This window comes from Rhinichthys klamathensis, unplaced genomic scaffold (assembly GCF_029890125.1).
Source record: "Rhinichthys klamathensis goyatoka isolate OS25496 unplaced genomic scaffold, OSU_Roscu_1.1 h1tg000029l_1, whole genome shotgun sequence".
Lineage (NCBI taxonomy): Eukaryota > Metazoa > Chordata > Actinopteri > Cypriniformes > Leuciscidae > Rhinichthys > Rhinichthys klamathensis.
In genome coordinates, this window is record NW_026606579.1 from 708,552 (window position 1) to 732,039 (window position 23,488).

A 23,488-nucleotide genomic window follows, 5' to 3' on the forward strand; every position below is an offset into this window, starting at 1 on the left:
GTACTTCAACATTGAGAGTAAACAAATTCAATAGAATTTGAGAATTTTGTTTAATTTCTAAAAGTCCACAGGACCAAAAGTGCCCATAGTTGAAGAAACACTTCTATTCAGTCACAGTAGAAACCTTCAGCATAAAAAAGTGATCTTTTTGCTGCATCTCACACAGAACGACTGACCTTTGACCCTCTCTCCTCGGTTGAGTGTGATCTCACCCTCGCCCTGTGGCGAATGAGAACTGACAGCGATGAAGGTTCGGCCGGGCACCGCACTGTACAGCCGTCGCTTGGGCCCTCGAGACACGGCAGGAGGACTCGGCTCTCTCTGTACGGGACTGCCAGGACTGCAGTATGCAAACGTATGTGCAAAAGTGATTAACAACCAGCTCTGAGGTCAGTATCCTCTTTTATGTCAGGTTATTAAACAATACTTTTATGAATTACCATATTATTATTTCATTATTTTAATTATTAATATTATAATGATAATATTCATACGTTACATTAATGTAAATTAAAGTGACATTAAAGGGTTAGTTCACCCAAAAATGAAAACTCTGTCATCATTTACTCACCCTCATGTTGTTCTGAACCCGTAAGACTTGCATTCATCTTCGGAAAACAAATGAAGATCTTTTTACTGAAATCTGAGAGCTTTCTGTCCCTCCATTGACAGCTACGCAACTACCACTTTCAAGCCCCAGAAAGGTAGTAAAGACATCATTAAAGTAATCCATGTGACAGAATTGTCATTTTTGGGAGAACTTACCCTTTAAAATCAAGATTAATTTTATGGAAAAGAGCAGTGTGGGCATTTTGCTAAATATCCCACTTTGTGTTCAATAGAGAAAAAAACCCATATTGGTTTGGAGAAACATTTCTTTAATACACTACAAATCAAAGCCGACTCCACACCTGAGGTGTCCTCCTGAGCGGGTGTGTCTCCTGAGGCTGCGTGTGTGTGTGTGAGCAGCCTGCGGGCTGCGCTGGGACGGCCCGGTGTCGTCGGGCTCCAGGGGGGGCAGGCTGCGAAGGGAGGGGGCCGGAGAGGGAGCTGGCAGACTCTCATCTAGAGCGTTATCACTGGCCGATCGCATTAGAGAGCGACGTGGGGATATGCAGACCGCACGCCGCCGAGACGAATAAGAAGGAGTCTCCCTGAAAGGCACTTTTACAGGAAGACAGTGGCATGTAAATAGTTCTGCATTCTTCCTAGAAACACATAGAGCCTACTCGCATCTATATTGCTATATTTTGAGAATTCTCCATGCTTATAATATAAAACCATGTCAATTTGTGGAAGATATCAGACATGCACATAACAAAAGATTAACAACACACAAATCAATTATGGAAAAGGAAATAATAAGTATTTTGTACTGTGACACAATTTGGCTCATTCCACTGCATATTACATTTACTAAAGTGCACTTTTATTTTTGAATATATTTATATACAAGGCCGTAACCACCATTAGAAATGGCCCAATTGCGGGTTAGGATGACAAAAAGTTTCAAAAGTTACATTTTTAGGCTGGTCTGTCTAAGCGGTCAAACAGCTCTGATCAATGTCAACATGATCGTGATGGCCAATCAAATCAAAGAAGGCGGGGCTTACTGTTCACAGAAGACTAGTGCGAAATTCCAACGCAACACTTTAGAGTGTGTGGTAAGGTGTAAGCAGCTTAAAATGTAATATTTGACAACTGTTTTACCATAGAAATATTCAGCGACAGACAGTAATATCCAGTCATGTACCTTAAGGAAATTTTGGTGTTTTGAATTGAAAATATGGTATCATTTACATGACTCATGTAATTCATAACTGAATATGATGACAAGAAACGTTTTGTGTTTTTGACGTGACACGAATAAGAGTGCATGTGTGTTGCAATTAATTACTTCACAACTACAACAATTAGACCAAGAATAACTTATTTTACTATTCTTATTTCTTTTTCTTTATTCCCTGAAATCCCTTAAAGAAAAAATCTGGCCCCCCCAATGTTCAATGGTTACTGCCTTGTTTACACACACACACACACACACACACACACACACACACACACACACACACACACACACACACACACACATTTAGATCCTTAAACCGAGAACCATTTGGAAATTGCAGTCCTTTTAATATCCAGTTTTTCTAATATCCTGTTGTGTCGGACATTCAAACTAAGCAATGTTTTGATAGAAAAAGCGTTTAAAATTTTGGGGAAAAGGACACAAAAAAACATGATAAAGAAAAGGACACATCTCAAATGGATCAAATGGGGGTGCCGTTAAGAAAGTAATAGCCTAAATCATCGAAAAACTGCAGCAACATCAAATGACCCGCTAGACCAGATTGACCACTGTAATGGATTCCTGAAAAATCCTATCAGTTGTGAATAAAACCCATTTTCGCCTGTCGAATGGATCAAGAGCACTCTCCAGGATACTGGAATGGATATGTCCAAGACTATCATAAAGAAAAGAACTAGCAGAACAGATTAACCTCTATCGGGCTGGGATAGAGAGGAATCACTCATCAGAACCCAAAGCCTAAGAACCTCATTCTGTTTAAGAATAGGGCTGTGTATCACCAACAATGTCACGATACGATACGCATCACGATACTAAAGCCACGATACGATACGTATCACGATATGGATCAATTTGGAATTTAAATTTCTTTTGAGCAGAGTTTAGTGGCAGTAATATCTTCATTGAATAAACAGTGTTATAACAGTTGTGATAACTGAAAAACTATTTCGTTTTTGTCATTAAAAAACAATGAGAGTTCAATTAAATAAGTGTTGGAATGTGCACCAAACAAAGTAATTTCTTTACATTACGTTGAAATCATTTTAAACAAATAAATACAATAGAATAAATATAGCCTACCAATAAAGAGAAACGTTTTTGAATAGGTCTAGCAGTAGTATTCAGAAATACTACAGACACTTAAAGTAATTAAATGTAAAATAACATTGGGTAGTATTTTAGTCCTGACTAAATTAAATACATTGGCTATAAATCCAGATTCCTTATAATTAAAGCTATCTTTTGTTGTTTTGACGACAATATTAATGACAGACACACATGGCTGCTGTCACTTTAAGAGCTAGTGCACGGATCCTGTGTTCATTATACTGTCACATGCATTAACCGACTGTATTAGATACTCACCAAGATTGACATTTTTGACATCATTTTGCTTGTTTTTGTCCGTAAAAGCGATATAATCCGTGAAAAAGAACTTTTGTTACTCACAGGCTGTTTGTGAGGCGGCTTTACTCTATGTATGCATGCAGAGAAAACCATCTCTCAGAGCGTGCGAGCACTGAATAGTTTAAAATCGCTTGAATGTTTTGCGTGGTAAGACTTAAAAAGACGAGCGAATGGTAAACTTAAGTGACAATGCAATACTCGCCCGAATATGCAAGTGAATATTCCGTCATGTCCCAACTCCCGAAAGCGAGAGTGTATCGCCGCCTTCAGCGCGTTTGACGCTTGCCTTGAGCAACCCATTTTGAGAGACAGAGACAGAAGACGCGGCTCAGCTGAACACTCACGCTGTTTGTGAAATTGTGTCTCGAATATTTTAAAATGACTAATTCGATGTTATAACCTGTATGGATTAATCATTATAAGTGGGAGACCTGCGGGAATGGTTAGAATAATGCGTAATACTTGCAATCCTGCGCTGAAATTCGAGCCCTGAATTGGCTACATTCAAAAGCACGACAGTATCGATACAGCAGTTGCTGTATCGATACGCGCATCGTCAGGAGTTCATGACGATGTATCGTCGTATCGATATTCTGAGCACAGCCCTAGAATATATGTAATGCGTCCAATTCATTTGAATCGAAACAGAGGGAACTTATAAAAATGTATAAAAAGGACTGCCATGTCCTTGATGGTTCACGCTTTATGGACATAAATATCATACATAAAGTCAGACTTTATTAAAGAGGTCATATCACACCTAAAACATATCAAATACACAGTAATTTAGTTTTCATCACCATTTTCCACCCTCTTTCTGACCCTTATAATTAAATGAGCAGTTTTGCTGCTGTACCTTTTAAGACTCGGATGTAAATATGGGCGAATAGGTTATAGGCGGTTGTTGTTTAATACTGCCCAGAAGATGCTATTATACATAAAATATTTATATGATTACACACCATTGGTTCTTAATAATGTGTGCTGCCTCCTTAAATGTCAAAGATTGTTTATAGCCTTTAGTGATAGTTGTGAAAAAGTCTCTGTTTTTTTTACTAAATGCATTTAGGTACCGTGAGTTCTTGTTTTCCCAGCATGCTCTGAGCAGCTGTGGTTGGGAACTCAAATAAAGTGGTGCAGGAATGATGACGGCCAACCCGGAAAATTGCATCACCCTGTTTCCTCGACAAAAACACAATAGGATCGTTCCATTGACTTTTGGATTATTGCAGAAATTATGGTCTGTGATTTAACAAAAGCTTTTGATTCTTTCATGTTTTGTTCATCGTGATAATCTTCGCAAATGAACAGAACTTTTATGGATTTTGAGGCGTAAATACAACATGGTCACGTGACTTTAACGTCACCATCACTAAGCTTCTGAGAACTATTTCAGTCTTTGGTTAAAAACATTTGTCCTGAAAGTTATAATAGTTTGATATCTTATATCTTTGAGTAAAACATGAAAATATCTTGAGCTTGAGACCTCTAGCATTTAAAAAAAAAACATTTAAAAAACCCATTGACTTCAGGATGATGGAACCGGAAGTGCTACTAAAATACATCATCCCTGCACAGCTATATAATATGAACGCAACTGTATTATTTGATTTACATCAGAAAGCTGGAAAAGTTTTCACAGGTTTGTTTCGACAAATGGTCTTTTTGGACTGGGAAGGACGTTTTCCGTTTGGAAAGATGCCGTTTTAGTATACTGAATGAAATTTTGATTCCTCATGATATGACCACTTTAAACCAGATCTCATTTAGTATTGAGTCAAATCAAAGCTGCAGGTGTATAGAGCCACAACCTGTGGGGTAAAAAAAACACACAAAAAACACACACACAAAGTGGGGATTGCACTGGTGAGTTAATACATCATGAAGACTGGACACAGAGATCAGCACATGAAACACACTTAGATTACACATAAATTACAGATGACTCACAGATTACATCACAAAGAGCATGACTGAGATTTACAAAGAGAAACACACACAAATTATAAAGAGATTAGCCCACATATACTAGTTTGACAAACAGTTTAAATCACGTATTGTAAAGAGCACTGATAGAAACAATAGCCAGATCAAAATCTTGCACATTCAGACTGACTGACTGTTTTAAATAAAAAGATATCCAATTATGGATTGTTTTGACGCATACAGTGATTAAGTTACTAGTTTCGTGCTGCTTCATGAGATAAAACGCTCTTATGTTGTCATTTCTGCTTTTATTCTGAAAGGAGCACTCGTGCTGCATAAATAATAAAGTGTGGCTTTATCTGTAATGTTACCCGATAATGGATTTGGATTTGATTGAATGGATTTTATCTAGACAGGCTTAGTTTATGACGGTGTCGTGTTGTGGTGCCGAGTAAAATAGACCCAAGATTTAAGGCCTGATGTTTCAAACAGTTCAAACTGAATCCTGATCAACTCACCAACATCTGAGGTTTTATGGATCTTGATGATTTCTGCCAGGTCAAAGTTCCCTGCGATGATGGCAACCTACCAGAAAAAGCATTTAACATGTCAAGAGCACTTGATTTAAGAAGTAGTATAGGGACCTATCCCATTAAAGACTGTGGGCCAGATTTACTAACAGCTTGTGCCAGCGCAAACCCTACTGTCAGGATGTACTAAAGAGACGCAGTGAAAAATTAGCGCTGAAAAGGCGTGGACAGGGTTATTGTTGCAGCTGATATGCATTTGTAAGAGTTTCCTTTTCAGACGCAAAATGTATGGGGGAGTGATTTACTAAGGTTTGCGCTAGTCAATTTACTGGTATTTGCGCCATTATTTACCACCCCAAAAAAGCATGTCTGTTGTTTAGTAAATCTGGCCCTAAGTAGTGCTGAGCCAAAACATTAGCTGAGAGACGTGGTACCTGAAATGCTGTTTGGTTGTTGTAGTTCTTGATTTCTTTATTTGCTCCTCGAAACAGGAGAACTCTAGCACAGCCTTCCTATAGATATGACAGAGGGAACAAAGAAAAAGCAGATGAGTGCAAAGGAAACAGAAGAGATTATAGCTATAACACCCTTCAAATGTGTATGTGATTTGATCCCCAGCTGAGTTTAATAACTACATACAGTGAAATACTAGAATACGGCCAACTGCGAAGTATGTATACTGACTGACTACAACTATACTTTTAATAGCATGTAAAGCAGAATGAGTGCGAAAGAGTTCCTCTGAGGAAGCAAGGGAGATAACAGTAAAACCAACAGTAAAACAAGTATTAAGAAATATAAGTATTTTTCTACAGTAACACTGTCCGATCAAGTTTCAGAGGCAGGCAGTGTATTTTTTGCCTTAATTCCTTGCGTTCTTGTTTTCATTGAGGTCCTATAGTGTGAATGTGAAGGTAACCGTGAAATATCACATTAGAGGAGATGGTGCCTCCACATCGCTGTGATTGGCGAAACCCTATCAATGCTTAATCATGTTCACAGCCGCTCTGCAAATTGTCCTGAATGGGTCGAAATGGTGGAAATGGTTGGATGAATTACAAAGTAAACAACTTACTCATTTAGACGACATCAGAAATCGGTGTCACAAAATCGGCACTATTCAGACAAAGTAAAACGTGAATTTTTTTTTTAAATTGTGTAATGACGGGGGTGAGAGGGGTTATTTAAAGGAATTGAATAATTGAAGGATTCAAAGTGATTTAAGGGAATAAATGAAAAGAAATAAGAATGGTAAAAAGTTCTATGGTTATGAAATATTCAATGTAAACTATTTACAATAATTTTTTATTGTGAAATGTGCACACATTCACTCTTATTCATATGTCTAATATGTCAAAAACGAAAAATGTTTCTTGTCACATTCAGTGACATGAATCATGTAAATGATAGCATATTTTCAATTAAAAACATCAAAATTTGATAAAGTTGAGTAGTTTGGATCTCTGGATATTACTGTCACCATTGAACATTTATATCGTTGTTGTCAAATATTAAATGTTTAGCTACTTGCATCTCACCACGCACTCTTTCACTGTTAAAACTAAAGCGTTCTTCTGTGAACAGTAAGCCCCGCCTACTTTGATTTGATTGGCTATCATAATTATGTTGACATTGATCAGAGCTGTTTGATCGCTGAGGCAGAGCAGCCTAAAAATATAACTTTTTAAACTTTTTGTCATCCTAACAACAAACAGAGAAGTGTGTAAAAGAGTGCAGAAGGGCAGCATCAAGAATATCAAATATTGGGGGGGACAATTTGGCCATTTCTGATTTTTGGGGAGGACTTGTCCTCCTCCACGTCTATGGTGGTTACGGCCCAGCTAAGCGGTAGACCAATCACAATAGATGTGTACAGATAAATGTGAACCGGGCCCGGCTGACCAATCAGAACAGAATGTGCTTTTCAGAAGCCGTGTTTTAAAGAAACCGAAACTAAAACAGAGCGTTCAGACAGAGGGTGAAAGAATGGTGCTGCATGCAACAATGTAAATTATAAGAAAAATTTGATTTGTGAACATTAAATGATGTAAACATATTCTAGCAGACACAATTATGAACCTGTAAATGAGCATCATTTAAAAATAGTTTGCCATTCTGAACATGGAGAAAGCATAGCTGATGGCATTGAGAAGGAAGAATCTGTGTGAGTATTTGTGGGTGTGTGTACCTGGTTGTAGAGGGCACACAGGTGTAGTGCTGTGTTTCCTGAGGCATTCTGAGAGCTCATCTCCGCTCCATAGAATAACAGGTGCTCAAGGTGCTGCACGTTTCCATGACGACAAGCCTAATGTACAAAAACACACACGCTCCGATCACCCACTGCTGCAGTTGTAGCAAACAATAAAAAGGATATATTTAGTCTCGCTGGAGAATGAAACTTTATGCTACAGGAGATTGTCTCTTTGCGTTTAACGAGAGAGTTCTGAGCTTTACCTGATGGATCTCCTGCCAGCCGTTCTCGTCGCTGTAGCCCAGCTGTGCGTGATCGTACAGCAGCAGCTCGCAGCAGTACGGGTCTCCCCCGACCATGGCACTATGATAGAGGGGGGTGAGCCCACGACTGTCCTTATAGTCTGGAGACGCCCCCAGATCCAACAATGTCTGCGGATAGCACACGAAATATGACGGACATATGTGCACAGACTCCCAACAGCTTGCGATGAGTTGTATAAGGATGAGTCTTTCTTTGGATTGTGCGTGTGGGAGGGAAAGTGCATCAACTCACAGTCAATGCTACATGGTTGTGCGTTTGGACCGCTTTGTGCATCGCCGTCAGGCCATCTCTGGTTCTGAAGTCCAGATGGGCTCCTCCGCTCCTCAACACCTTAATCAGTTCAGCACAAGTGTCCAGCTGGGCCCCGAGAGTGAGAGGAGATTCTGGAAACATCACACATGCGGAGATGATTAAAAATGCTAAATGTCAAATCCATTTCAGCGAATATATGATTAGTTAATTTTGTCGAATGTCCTTGGCTGATTAGCATTGTACTTAATTTACATTCATTAAAGTATCCTTAATGCTAATCAAGGCAAACTTTAAAGGAATAGTTCACCCATCCTTCACCCCAAGTAAATTTTTTGCCATGCTTTACTTATGTTGTTCCAACCCTGTATTATTTAGTGTGTTCTATGAAACCCGAAATGAGATGTTTGGCAGAAGTTGCTCTTTTGCATAAAATGAAAGTAGATTGTGATCTATGTCTCTAAGCTCAATTTAACTCTTTCCCCGCCACTGACGGAATTTTCCAGCTTTCTGTGTTTTCACTGTTATACGGTAGGGCTGTATGCGCTATTTCGCATCTCCTGAAAGAGTAGAGCATCTCTGGATCAAAAAACAGGTGAAAAAGATGCAGAAAGAAGCGATGAAACCATTGCTTGCACGTCGTAGTCTGAAAAACAACAACATGATTTTCTCAGCTTTTTGTTCAAACGGTTGCTTTTTATGAAACTTGCCCACATTCAAGTGTTGATAAAAATAAAATGCATGAAGCTACAATTATCGAAAATGCCGGCAGTGGCTTGCAACTTTTTTTTCTTTCTTTTTTTTACGCTGACGGGGAAAGAGTTAAGAACCAAATGAAAAAAAAAGGAGGTTATATGACTTGTGAAGTCATGCAATAGCTTTATGTGCTGAACAGACCAAAATTTTAAACTATTGTTCAATGGTAATCTTCTCATTCCTGCCAAGACTCTCAAATGGCACTTCTCCAATGTTCAAAACGGCATCTTTTTAGATGCATTGCACCAAGTTTGAAGGCAGGTTCGGGAAGTGATGTGAAATATACTCAAACTTGCACATGGAGAATTTATTTTAAAAAATATAATAAAATCACCTCCGCTCTCAGTATCATGAAAATTGGGGTCCAGCCCTTTCTCCAGGAACCTGCAGACCTTCTCCACACACCTCTGTTGTATATACTCCATAAACTTCTTTAAATTGGCCTGGCAACAATGGAAAATAGTCTTAGATTACTAACCAGTCAACAATGTTTTGAGTAACTCAAGGTCTTTAATGGAAAGCAGTTTTTATATGAAATATCGAATAAATACAAGGGATCAACATACTACATTCACAATGCAAAGCTGCCTTAAGCATTACTAAGAAGTAAGATGCAAAAATAAAAAAATGAATGGAAGTTGCTCATTACAAATGCAAAAAGATTAGCCAATCATAACAGATAGCTCATTCACATATCTTAAAGATATAGTAGCAAAATAGTCTGTACAATTCTAGTCAGAAAACAGTCATGTAAAATTAAATTCAGTTTTTCCTGCAAGAAACCTTGACAAACACATGTGGACTTAAAAAAATAATGCAGTCAAACTGTAGGTTATTGCCCTTTTAAAGGTACTGTAAGCAATTCAAATTCGTTTGCTATAACTTCTGCCATTTTGCTAACTTGAACCACATGTCCTCTTTCCCAAACCCATCCTTTAAAGACATGTCAGCAAACCGGAATTCACAGACAGAGAGTGTTGCTAGCTAGTTATTTGATTTGGCTAAAAAAAAGAAGCATGGACTCTATTTGGAGTTGAGTCTAGAACTGTCACAGAGACATATGCTATTATTTTAGGACTAAAAACAATAGATTACAGCTCGTTCCAGATAACGATTTTTAATGGAAAAATATCCGTTTTTTAGAACAACAGAATTATATATAAATATACACTAGTTCAAACGTTTGGGGATGGTAAGATTTTAAAAAATGTTTTTAAAAGAAGTCTCTTATGCAAACCAAGGCTGCATTTATTTGATGAAAAATACAGTAAAAACAGTAATGCCATGAAACTGTTATTTTTAAGTACAATAATGTTCTCGATTTCAAATTGTAATTTATTCCTGTGATCAAAGCTGGATTTTCAGCATCATTACTCCAGTCTTCAGTGTCAAATGATCCTTCAGAAATCAGTCTGAAGTATGATAATAATATGCTGATTTGCTACTCAAGAAACATTTCTTATTATTCTTATTATTACTGTTGAAAACAGTTGTGCTGCTTTTTTTCATGATTCTTTGAATAGAAAGCTCAAAAGAACAGCATTTATTTAAAAATTGAGACCTTAACATTAATGTCTTTACTGTTATTTTTGACCAATTTAATGCATCCTTGCTGAATATAAGTATTCTTACCAACCACAAACATTTTAACGGTAGTGTACATGCATGTTAGACGTTACCTTGGTATGTAGTTTGGCCAGTTGCTTGTCATCTACATGGCTCTGAGTGTAAACACGCCTCTTGTAACGGAACTGAAGTCACACAAATGAATTGACAGGTAAATGATAATAACAGCAACCTGAGCCAATAATATGAGATCTAAAGCATCGTGGGATGCAGAAGGGGGAGTATGTGCACCTCTAGGTACGGTACAGGTGTGATCGTAGGGAGAGGATACTCCCTGAGCAATCTCTCCTCATCGAGGAACTTTCCGGCGCGCCCATTAAAGGCAGGGAGGTAGAGGCCATAGTTAAGCACATCGGTCAGGCTTTGTGTCAGAGTGACCAGAACTCGCTGCTTACAAACCCACACTGGAGCCTCAAGGTCCAATCGCAGGCATTTCTAGAAACAAACATACACGCGTTACAAATCCCTACATGAACAAGAAGTATTTTTACTTTTATTTTGAGACTTTTGCATATTTTATTATACAGATTGACAGAAAATCAGCTAAGGTGATATTTATCAGGATTTGTTGCATGTTGGACTCGAACCTGCATCAACCATATGAACACCAAGGCTTAAATGCCCTGTTTATCCTGGTATCAAGATGCGTTTTGGTCAATCGGATCACAAGTAGATGTGGGAGACATGTTCCCGTTTACACCTGGTGTTTTAATCTGTCTCTTTTGTCCACTTTCAACCACTTCTATCCTGATTTCTTCGAAAGGGAGGGTCTTTGGACGCGTATATGTATTTCGATCTGATGGATGAAATAACTCTGGAAGTGGTCGAAAGTGGACAAAATGTTTTAAACTCTGTTTACTCCTGAATTTAGCATTGTCCAACTTGTAATTCGATCGACCAAAATGCATCTTAATACCAGGTGTAAATAGGGCCAAAGACTCGAAAGACTAGCAGGTCTGTTTAATTTGCCATCAAGTGTCCTTAAATGCCACAAGATTCACTACAGCAAATAGTTTGTATTAAAAAAAACCCACATGATTTTCTGTCCATTTAAATATTTCCTCCAAATCCACCAGGCTTTAGACTTCACTTAAGATCGTTTTAGAGATCAAGGCCTGTGCTATTTGATCACAACTATTTATCATCCATCAATACGGATGTACTCATGACAACTTATGACATCTTTTTACTTTAAAAAAAAATTGTTCGAAGGTTTCTAGAATGTGAAAAGCAGAAGAGCAAAAAAAAAGACTTTTATGACCATAATTATATTAATAATAATTTGTTATATTTATATAGCTCTTTTCTCTGCACTCATAGAGCTTTACAATATGGAAGGGTAAATCTCCTCAACCACCACCAATGTGCAGCATCCACCTGGATGATGCGACGGCAGCCATATTGCGCCAGAATGTCCACCACACACCAGCTTATTGTTGGAGAGGAGACAGTGATGAAGCCAATCAGTATATGGGGATGAGTAGGAGGCCATGATGGACAGGGGCTAATGGGCAGGCCAGGATGCCGGGGTTACACCCCTACTCTTTTTCAAAGGACATCCAGGGATTTTGAATGACCACATAGAGTCAGGACCTTGGATCTCTGGGGACAGTATAGTTTCCCCATCACTACACTGGGGCGTTAGTACTCACAGACCACAGGGTGAGCACCCCCTGCTGGCCTCACTAACACCTCTTCCAGCACCAACCTAGTTTTCCCAGGAGGTCTCCCATCCAGGTGACCAGGCTCAACCCTGCTTAGCTTCAGTGGGCAACCATTGTTGAGCTACAGGGTGATAGCTGTGCAAAATACAAAACGCAAATTTAACGTTCCCCGTCGGACATAACTTTTGACAGAAAGCAGGGAGTTACGCTGGATGCTGCAAAGGCTCTCAGAAAGAGGAGCAAGGTATTATGTGTATGGCAGGATTATGTAAACATGTCCTACATAACATCATTTAAAAGTGCAAATTTATTCAGGAAATAAACTGGGGTTGAAAAGTCCACTTTTGGACGGCACTGTACAGTACATGCAATCGCCATCTTGCAGCAAACACGACTGTAGATGCTTGCACAGAAACACGCGTGCATGTAGACGACATGCTGTAAGCCTCTGTCACACACCCCTCACTCCCACGCAGAGTCAACAACTCAGTCTGTACCAATCACTGCCACTCTCTACTTCTGTGCTGCAGTGCAGCCATTTCAAGGAAAAGAATGAGCCTGCATATGCATATGTGTGTGAGAGCAGAGTACTCACCGTTTGCTGCAAATCAGGGATTCCGATGCGGATGACAGCTGCGCCTCCGTGGAGATCCTCCATAGGGTCGGAGGTAGATTGACTCCCAGGAGAGGCCCAATTGCTGTCATCTCCGTGGTTGCCGTTGGTAGGGGCGTGTTGCTGCCGCGGCCGGTCGAGAGCCTCATGTTTGCCGTCGGCAGGTGGACTGATAGGCATGCTCCGGGAGAGTGTGTGTGTGTGTGAGTGTGTGTGTGCGTTCTGCTCAACACGCCGGCCTCACAACCCTACAACACAACATACACCTGCATTTTCAGTCAAACTCATTCTAAAGCACTGGTTTATGTTGACTGTTATTTGATGTATCTATATACTAGTAGGAAGAATGTACGCAGAGCTGTTTTATAATACGCACACCCAAGCATCTGTGGCTAATAATGTCAAAGTGTGACAGGTAATGACGTCTGGATGTAAGCATGGAGATGACATTTTACCACAAATCACAAATCAAGATAAAATGATGGGATGAGAGAGTTTGAAAGAGAGAGTGAGAAGAGAGAGAGACAGAAAGAGATAGGGACTCCATTGGTTGTGAGTGGTTGCCATGGACACTGTGAAGCAGATCCACTTGGGAATAATGGAAATTGAGGGAACCCTGCATCCCAAGTTACCATGGCAACTCAGCACTTTGCTTGTTCTGGTGCGCTACCACTTCCTCTTTAGAGACAGCTGTGCAAAATCTCACACACTCACCGCCGTCTCTCCTTCTACAGCATCACAAGCAACAAGCCAACTCTTGACACCTATTTCAATTACTTAACCCTCTGAGGCATGATGATGTCCACTTCAAAATATCATTTTAAACCATTCAGGGTGCGTGTTGCATCCAAACCATCATGGGCGATTACTTTTGACCTTCTCCCATAATTCTATATGTCTGTCCTGTTTATGTTGTGAATTTTTTTAGGGCTGGATATTGATTCGATATAGATTAATTTGGATATGTAACCGGTACAGTACATGACACATTTTCCAAATGGAAAAAATCCCAAATAATGCATTAAACTACATAGGGAGTCAGTTGTTACATTACAATAATATTGAAGGTTAAAATTAACTGATTTGTATACAAACATTTACTTACACACAAGGAGGTTTTTATAATAATAAAGTTATAATACTAACTTTATAATTACATAATTATGTTTCTACTTCGTTTTTTGAAATATAAACATTTAAATGGGAGTTCATTTTTCTAACGAGTTTATGGTCATTTTCTGAGGTAAATTTACAGGCTGTTTTATTGACGTCTTTCCCACGGTTGAAACACCAATTGAGCGATTACATGAGATATGATATGGATTTCGGTAAGTTGCACTGTATGTTTCAACATACCTTGTGATGTTCATTCATGTTTATTTTGTGAAATAACTAGTAGTAAAGCGGACGAGATGATCGGTTCACATGCGCTTTGCTTGATCTGAGGCGTTACAACGATCTGTCGCGCCACATGAAAGAGCGCCAAAGCGGTATTTATTGTTTGAATTTGAAATCTGAGAGTTTGTTTCAGATTATCTCAAAAGTAACAAAGCACAAAGCTTATTGATATTTATTTGATGGGAGGCACTATATTCTGTTCCTTCATCAACTGAAAACAAAAGATGATTCTTGGGATTTTCAATATTTTTTCCTCAGCCCTAGAAGTTTATATTGCCTAGCCTATGACAACATTCCCAGCATTGTTTGGATCCAAGAACATTCTGGGAGCAGGTATATGTATATTAAAAAAAAATACTTAAAAGGAACGTTCCTTGAATGTTATGAATTGACTCCCAAAGATACAACCAAAGGGAAACCATATGCTACACTAACTTTAGCGGAAAGTTCTGTGTTTGCCGGGTAAAGTCCACATGTCTGAATTGAAAGATGTCAGAACTCTCTCAGAACACCATGAAAACATTAGAAATGATAATATATTATTGTTTTGAAGTAAAAAGATGCATTTTGAATGCATCAGAGGGTTAAATACTTCTCTCAGAGAAATATGCCGTATCACACACTCATTCTTTTACCATACTATTATCACAGCCGGCCACATGTAGCCGTCCACCTACTCACTCATTCCAATGCAATCACACACAAGCTAAAACATTTCAGACACTCTTGACTATTGTCCACAGAGACAGAAGGGAAGTCCTCTATTATGTAACAGACATTGTCACAGATAACATGAAATGGAAAATCCCTGTAAAGAGTAAGTATAATCTCCATCAGCATTGTTATACTATATGACGAGCAGAATCTTAGATCTGAGATGGCATGTCATCATTTAACTCATTTAAAGTACTGACATATCAAGAGGTCTACAATCACCAAGAACCACTCAATCAACATGAAATAATACAGAGAATGTAAACATTTTATCATCTGGCAGGCAAAATTATAAGTCTGATCACTTATCATACATCGTGCAAAACAGACAAGTCTCATGCCAAAGATTTTGTTCAAATCCCTATCTGTATATGCTAATACTCATACTTGCTTTAGCAAATGCCACTAACAAGCTAAAAATATTGAATAACAATGAAACAAGGAGGAGTTCAACTTTGACCTGCACTTCCCATGTGAGGCTTCCCGTACGATCAAACTTTTCTGAGCTTTCCGTCTTTATTCCAATGGTTTTCGGCCAGTATTCCACAATGCCTAACTTTGTGTTTGTAATATAGCAGGGCCGAACGTCCCGGCACTCCCTTGGAGGTCTGAGATTTCAGGACACTTTAAGCCCAACCCTGATGCTGAATATTCCCGAGCAGGAAAACCAGCAGGAAAGAGGAAATTACAGCAGGAAGGTCTCCTCCAGACCATCTCAACCAACCAAAAGCATCGTTTGTGGACCTCCACCAATAAGCGGTTCCAGTGTCTCAACCAATCACCATCGTCTCATCTATAAACATCACAGGTGAGGCTACGCTTAAATACATATCCCAGTTGTAATCAACAACACCTCTCTCACTCCTAATGCCACTCAATACAGGCCGTTCAAGTACCTCTGGAAATTTGAAGTGGATAAAATGTAGCAACAAGGCATTATATGTGCTTTGATTGGATAAATAAGAGATTTTATTTATGCATGGTGTTGGATAATGCATTTATCAAAGCATGTTGCAGTCACACCAAAAATGATGCCAGACTGAATGAAGAAATATAAAAACCTTCATAATCCCATCAATTTTAAATACAGGACCACTGAAACTCCCACATATTCTCATTAACACACATCCGAAGCACCACTATCATTTCTTTAAAGCAACATGGCTACTGTCTCCAAAAAGTTCCACTGGACCTGTTTTTATCCTAGGCCTTTCTGGCTTTGTAATTTACTTCCCGTGATCTCAGCCCAACTTCCTGGCCTTCTTCCTGGCTGGTTTGGGCCGAGGCTTCTCGGGATGTTTTTGCAGGAAGTTTAGGAAAGGCTGCACGCCTCTGATAACTCCGCTCTTTCCTCAGGCGATACAAAAATTCACCTCACACACATGAATGTGGAACAGAAATAAAGACTACCGACACCCACACTCCTTCCTACAAATCTCTCACACACACACACGCTGTTATAGAACAGTAACGTTTCTATTTCCACCGCACACTAGGAGGGCCTCTGTAACACAATCACAAAACATTTATGATATAGCACCAATACTGTAGTCTCTTGCGTATAGGTCTTTAATGCTGAATATATCAATATTTGAAATCACATATGAAGGTGTTGTGATAGATGACAGCTGCAAAAAGTCCTGATAGATTTCATTTCCTTTTGATTTCATCAGATCAAACAGAAATCACACGAGTGTGCTCCTTCTCTGTTACATAAGACACACCTTCACGCCTGGATCTGTGGGGTAAGAACTTGACTGAAGTTATAAGGCTGCAGACTTCTTAAAATGATCCTTAGAGATCTCCCACTGAAACGCACTAAATGCACCAATTTGGTGGTTTTGGGTAGCTTGACAAATAATGTATATGAACTTGAGTGAGAATTTCAGAATGTATTAGTATTTGGCTTGTCCTCCTTTTGCTTTAAGAACAGCAGCACTCGAGCTGCTTTGTGTCAAGCATGATGATCATGTTCTTCAGCTTGATTTGAGATGATCCAAACAGCATCTTGCGCGTTAATGGAAGAGCATGTGACCATCTGAGAGTCACATGATCAGTCACAAATTTAACTTATTTGGTTAGTGGCTGACAGTGCAGAAATCAATGCAACCAGTGCAAAAGTATAGTATAGTATAGTTTTATTTAATGTCAGCATCTGAGGCTATCTTTATGGCAAAAAACTGAATTACAAAAATACAAAGTTGCATAAATACAGCAACCAGGCAAACAGAAAAAAATACAGCAGTTAATATTATACGAGATTTTTTAACATTAACATATGAAAAAAATTCTAAAACCTTTTCTGGTAAAATCTGACTAAACAAGTCTTTAAGTGAGGTTACTTCATAAAAATGTTTTCTACTTGCATTAAAAGCTGGACAGTCCAATAAAATGTGTTTATTTTATATGTTATGTCAAATATGTAGTCAGTTATTACACATCATAAGAAACTGCAGCTATATCATAAAAACTGTCTAAAAAAGAATTGCCGAAAAACAGATTTCATGCCAACTAATTTCCTAAATATCTCATACACTTGGACTTTGGTTGAGATCTTACTGACCATCTGAGAGGTCAGAGCAATGAATGCAAATTTAAGTGATGTTTCTAACTTTTAATGCTTGATTTAACATGCGTTCTTCGTGTGCAAGTCATTTAATTCAGGCTTGTACTCTCCCCTATTACAAACCTTCAAAAATTCCCCTAAATGCAAAACTTCTGCATAGAGCAACTACACACTCAGTTTCTCAAGCATTCATTGTTGCACACGCAAACACGCACAAATCCCCTCTCTCTCTCACTCATCTTCCCCACATGGTCTCCTCCCTCTTTTGGGGATCCAGGGACAGTATGATCATCCAAAGAGCTAGCGCTGTGAGCAATAATGATGTGTGTGTGCGCGCGTGGGCGTCTCACCTCATCGCCGTCTCTGTTCAGAGCCTCTGTGCATCTCCATATCTCAGTGTGAGAATTCACATGCTAAGAGCTGTCACTGCATCCCAGTACCACTGCACCTCTCCAAGTCCTTGCTCATCACTATGGCAACCAGAAAAATGGTTCACCAGGAAACTTTGCCTGCTTTTAAAGGGCCAAAGCATAAATCTGGTGCGAGCATCCTCCCGCATCTCCTGACGGGTGTGCAAAACACTCAAGGCGCGTTTCGTGCACGTGCACCACACAGATGTTTAAAGAGAGGGGAGATTGAGAAGGGGAGAATAGGAGAGAGTAATTTAAGGAGAAGAAATAGACAGTGTGATGGCTTAATGTGTGGGCGTTAGGGCTGAATAGATTGGCCTCAGTCACGACAGAAATTAGGATGTAAGAGAGTGACAGGTAAAGAAGGTAAGAGGGCTGGGGCGACGTCTGTGTATTCTGCGAAATTCAACTCAACGCAAATCAGTTTCCAATCAGCGAGATTAGGCTTTGCCTGAAGAAGACCTATATAGAGTGAGCGCAACACTCATTCACACATCCTCACGCATATACACACACACACACACACACACAGCCACATTTTGCCTGTTAGGAAAAAGTGTTCAGTAATCCCTGTAGTGATGCCCAATGAAAATATCCGCATCGAGCCGCTGTACTGAGGTGCGCTGACAAAATATGACACACAGAGAGCCTGAAAAGACACAAATTAATCTTATCTTTCAACAAACACACACTTAAATTCATTCAAGCTACACCTAGCACGCACACAATTCACCCAAGGATATGCTGGAAATCATAAAACTTACCTAATAAAACCAGGGCACACATTCCACACCATCTCGACTTCCTCTGCGAGGGTCCGTCTCTGGTCTGTGAAAGTGTATAGAAGTGTGCTAATGTGTGTATTTGGAACGTATGTGTGTGAGAAAGAGAAGAGAGGGAGAAAAGAGGAGAGATAGAGGGAAAGGGAAAGAGAGAAATAGAGGGAGAGAGAGGGAAAGAGAGAGAGTGCGGAGGCAGAGAGACTGTTACTGTATGACAGGAATGCTCAGCTCAGCCCACACAGTGCAAGCATGATACACTGACTGTGTGTGTGTGTGTGTGCGTGCGCATGAGAGAGAGAGTATAGAGAGAGGTTCAGTCTCCCACTTCTTTGCGTGGGCAAGGCCTGAATCTCACTCACGGTCTCTCTCTCTTATCACTCTCTCTTTCAACAGCTATTACAGGAGAACAGCAGAACTGGATGGTAAAAAATGGGGATTGTGAATGAGAAAGCCTGGAGGTGGAGAGAGAGGAGAGAAGAGAGAGAAAGAGCCCTGCCGATGGACTCGTGCCTGATTGGTTCTGTTTTATGACATAAAAAGTTTGTCAGCAAAATCCTGTAGCATCGGAAGCCGGGGATGAAAGGTTTCGTGATCGCCATGGCAACACGGCAGATGTAAACATCAGCACAGTTAGGTGGGCGAGCGTCTTTTGTTCCGTGTGTATGGACAAAAAGTCACAACAATACGATCCTTACGAGAGGTCATACGCACGCTTGTATCTACAAATTTGATACAGACTGACACTGAATTGGATTAAGAAAGGGACACACACACACACACACACACACACACACACACACACACACGTTAATGTAACAAATATCAGGTCCAGTGTCCAGGTCACATTTCACCCCAAAATAGAAAATAATGTTTTGCATAAAATTGTATTTTTGCCCCCCCCATAGATATTAAGCACAATTCTCCCCCTCAAATTGTCATTAAAGTAATCTGTCCAGATGTTTTTATGTCCTCATAATAATTTTGAATTTTGGCATACCAGAAAGATTATTTAAAAGAGCTGCAAAAAAGCTAAAGGCAATTAAAAATAGGTAACTCTAAAAAACTTAAAAATAGGACAAAAAAAAAACAAACACTTTATATGTATTTAAAACATTGGTTAGTGTATTACCTAACATGAACTAGCCTTTGTTAATGTTAGGTAATAAAAATCCAGCTGTTCATTGTTTGTTTATGTTAGTTCACAAAGTATTAACTACTGATTTTAATTATTTATTAGTAAATTAAAAGTGAAATTAACATTAACTAAGATTAATAAATGCTGTAGAAGTATTGTTAAATATTAGTTAACTAATGAAACCTTATTGTGAAGTGTTATATATATATATATATATATATATATAAATTCATAATTTTGATGTTAAAATTTGACATTTTCATTGTGACTTTTTTCATGATAAATACATTTTCACCCTAACTTATTTGTATATTTTCTACATTACAGTAATGAGATTCTTTTCATTAGATTGCATTATGCTAATTTGAACTAGGAAGGAAAATGTGCATAATGTCACGACAATGCGGAAAAAAATAATGGTCCTAAAAAAAGGCTTAATTTTCGTTATTCATGCAAAATATATTTTCTTACTCATTTATTTTGATTGTATGATTGAAATATCATCCAGACAGGAGGCTTTTAGAGCGGAGTACAGATTGGTCTTAGAGCCTGACACAAGCTCTCGTCATTTCCAAACTAAATGGTTGGACAGCCAGTATCTCTGCGAGCCTCCGCTTAATCACTGAAACTAATAAAGCTTGTTTGATTTATTCGGAGTTTGCGAGAGAAATATGCTTACAGCGGTACAGGAGAATGAGACACTGGGGAAGTGGCACCTATTGGACATGCCTACTATAACTAACATTATGAAAAGCATTATAAGTTAGGAGTCTCAGTGCAATATCAAAAGTGTCCCTGAGCGCAGCTGCACGTGCAGCCCCTCCCATCACTGCTGTGTGTCCCCAGCATGAAGCTGCACGAGGAGGCCCTCTCATCAGAGCTCTGTCTCCCCAGCACGGAGCTGCACGAGGAGGCCCTCAGAACTCTTTCGTGTGTGTTCTGTGCTGCGCTGTGCTGTGTTTGGGAGCCACCTCCTGGATGAGATCGATAAATTCACTCTTCTCCAGACAGGCTCTGCACTCCTCCCCCCACGAGGCCAAGACTCTCTTCAGATCCAACACTCGCATTTTAGACAAAGCGTCCCTGCTCCAGTCAAGAACTGGACGCTCTGTTTCAGAAGAACAAGAAATGTCCATTTTAAAACCTTTGAGACAACTATTTCCAAAATATTCCAAACTCTAATGCAATTAAAGGGATAGTTCACCCAAAAATGAAAATTCTGTCATCATTTACTCACACCCTCATGTCGTTTCAAACCCGTCAGACTTTCGTTCATCTTCGTATCACAAATGAGGATCTTTTTGGTGAAATCTGAGAGCTTTCTGTCCCTCCGTTGACAGCTACGCAACTGACACTTGACATTGACACTTTAAAAAGCTCATAAAGGAGATTGTAAAACTAATCCATATGAATTGAGTGGTTTAGTCCAAATTTTCTGAAGAGACTCAATCACTTTATATGATGAACAGATTTAATTTAGGCTTCAATTCACAATTGATCAGTGTACATTAACAGAAGCTCAACTGAACCTGCTTGACGCATGACAACAAACCTCACTGGTTCTTGCTGAAGCTCAAACGTGCTGCGTAATACAAGAATTAACCTCATTGGTTGTTGCACATAAAGTGAAAATGCGTTGATGAATGTTTATATGTGAATAAAATCCTAAATTCAATCTGTTCATCATATAAAGCGATCGAGTCTCTTCAGAAAGTTTGGACTAAACCACTCAATTGAGGGTGAGTAATTAATGAGAGTATTTTAATTTTTGGGGTGAACTAACCCTTTATAGTCACCATGAAAACAAAATTGACAATTATTTTTTATGGAACATTGCAGTATTTATTATAAATGATGTATCTGTGCACATAATTATTTTTTTTAATTCATGTTCAGTCTTCAATCAAAATAACTTCCCCTCCCTCCTGCAGCAACATATCTTTTGATGTGTTTACTGGCGCGAGGGCGGGACAACCTGTCACTCACATAACATCACAGCAATAGCAAAACCACAACCATCCAACGATCCAATCAATTTCTTGCATTTCTTGCAAAATCTTACATTTTTCCTGTCCTACATTTTTTCTTGTTCAAGAAGCGGTTTCACTCGGATATATGTCACAAAAGGGAATAAAATACTATCGCAACTTCCATTTCATGCCGACTTTATGGATCTTATATGCGAGTACACCCTACCATATCTGAGCTCGCAGATCTGGCCATCCCTGCGCTGAAGTTTTTGGCAGATTTTGTGGACAGGAACATGTGCACTGAGGGGGCGGCTCACCTCACCTGTCACTTTGGCTGCAGCATCACTGGAGGCTCCTAGGTAATAGCACTGAGGTGAACAGGGAAAGAATTACCTCATGCATTCAATATATTTCATACCCTAAACATATTCGTATGGAACAGCAACCAAAGAAGCATAAAAAACAAACTGTGCTTGTTTTTATATTCTTACTAGTCGATTCTCTTTCCCAGTAGTCTCAGTGCATGCTCTGATCAGACCCTCCTCCACCAGCTCTGGGGACAACTCTGTGTGTCTGATCACCAGTGAGTTATAAAGCTGCCCCAAAAACTCCTCGCACACTGCAAAACAGATACACATATAAATATTAAACAGAGATTCATACTAGAGGGATACATTCATTTGATATTAGTTATGTAATAACAGTTAGTTATAATTCTGCAGAACAAAAGCAATGTTTTCTAGTTGTAAGTGGGTTGCATTGACACAAGAAAATCATAGCAGTTAAAATCGTTTTTCCATTTCCAATATGATCAATAAGTTATGACAACACTTTTACATTTCTTTAACTCATCAAAATAAGTTGAGCAATTTTAAACTTTTTTTTTTTTGTTATACAAGATTCAACACGTGTTTTAAGTCAGTTTAATGTAATTTAAGTTAAAATGACTTAAACATCCATCCAAGTTGATTGGACATGAACTTTTAAATAACTGTTTAAATAGAAGGCATAGTGTTACAATAATACGGGTTGTCAGTCAGTATGCAATCCAAACCAGGACTCACCTCTTAAATATTGACTTCCTGCTGTAAATATCTTATATTCCCTATGTCAAAACACTCATGCACTGGTGAAAAATAACCCAGGTGGCTATTTTTAAACTCAGGGGTTCATGCGCATTGAAAGCCAAGCCAACCAACCTCACCTTCGCATTCTTCTGCAACAGTAACTGAGAATAAAACGACACATAAAGGCAAAAGTAACGGGGTTGCAAAGGAGCTGGTTAAAGACATGACTCTGTGCGCTTAAAACGCGCCTGTGCGCACTTCTAAGGAACTTCAATAACCAGCACACAACACCCACCGGCGTCGCTCTCAGCTGTTTCTAAATCAGGCGCTGCTCTCTTGACGGTCCTGTT

The 23,488-nt window shown here is 39.1% G+C and overlaps 2 protein-coding genes and 1 long non-coding RNA gene across 3 annotated transcripts in view; 1 reads left to right on the forward strand and 2 right to left on the reverse strand.

The window, feature by feature from the left end:
• shank3b (SH3 and multiple ankyrin repeat domains 3b) overlaps nucleotides 1-19,064 on the reverse strand; it is a 31,559-nt gene extending 12,495 nt beyond the window's left edge. Inside the window, 13 exon segments of the mRNA XM_056245186.1 lie at nucleotides 177-340; nucleotides 912-1,164; nucleotides 5,662-5,728; nucleotides 6,108-6,185; nucleotides 7,862-7,978; nucleotides 8,128-8,295; nucleotides 8,420-8,571; nucleotides 9,528-9,636; nucleotides 10,873-10,944; nucleotides 11,051-11,254; nucleotides 13,079-13,344; nucleotides 18,125-18,833; nucleotides 18,949-19,064. Of these exon segments, the coding sequence (XP_056101161.1) occupies nucleotides 177-340; nucleotides 912-1,164; nucleotides 5,662-5,728; nucleotides 6,108-6,185; nucleotides 7,862-7,978; nucleotides 8,128-8,295; nucleotides 8,420-8,571; nucleotides 9,528-9,636; nucleotides 10,873-10,944; nucleotides 11,051-11,254; nucleotides 13,079-13,276 (1,582 nt within the window). The 5' untranslated portion in view covers nucleotides 13,277-13,344; nucleotides 18,125-18,833; nucleotides 18,949-19,064.
• LOC130079941 (uncharacterized) lies at nucleotides 283-17,202 on the forward strand. Its single transcript, XR_008806630.1, has 3 exons — nucleotides 283-389; nucleotides 15,784-16,016; nucleotides 16,882-17,202. It is a non-coding gene; the product is annotated as an uncharacterized LOC130079941 (long non-coding RNA).
• Nucleotides 19,065-20,733: 1,669 nt separating the features above from the next.
• On the reverse strand, nucleotides 20,734-23,480 carry cdnf (cerebral dopamine neurotrophic factor). The gene is made up of 4 exons (XM_056245180.1): nucleotides 23,276-23,480; nucleotides 22,563-22,690; nucleotides 22,298-22,439; nucleotides 20,734-21,209 (listed from the first exon to the last, which is right to left on the reverse strand). Exons 1-4 carry the CDS (start codon nucleotides 23,361-23,363, stop codon nucleotides 21,019-21,021), a joined length of 549 nt encoding a protein of 182 aa, XP_056101155.1. The 5' UTR covers nucleotides 23,364-23,480; the 3' UTR covers nucleotides 20,734-21,018.
• Between the last annotated feature and the right edge of the window lie 8 nt (nucleotides 23,481-23,488).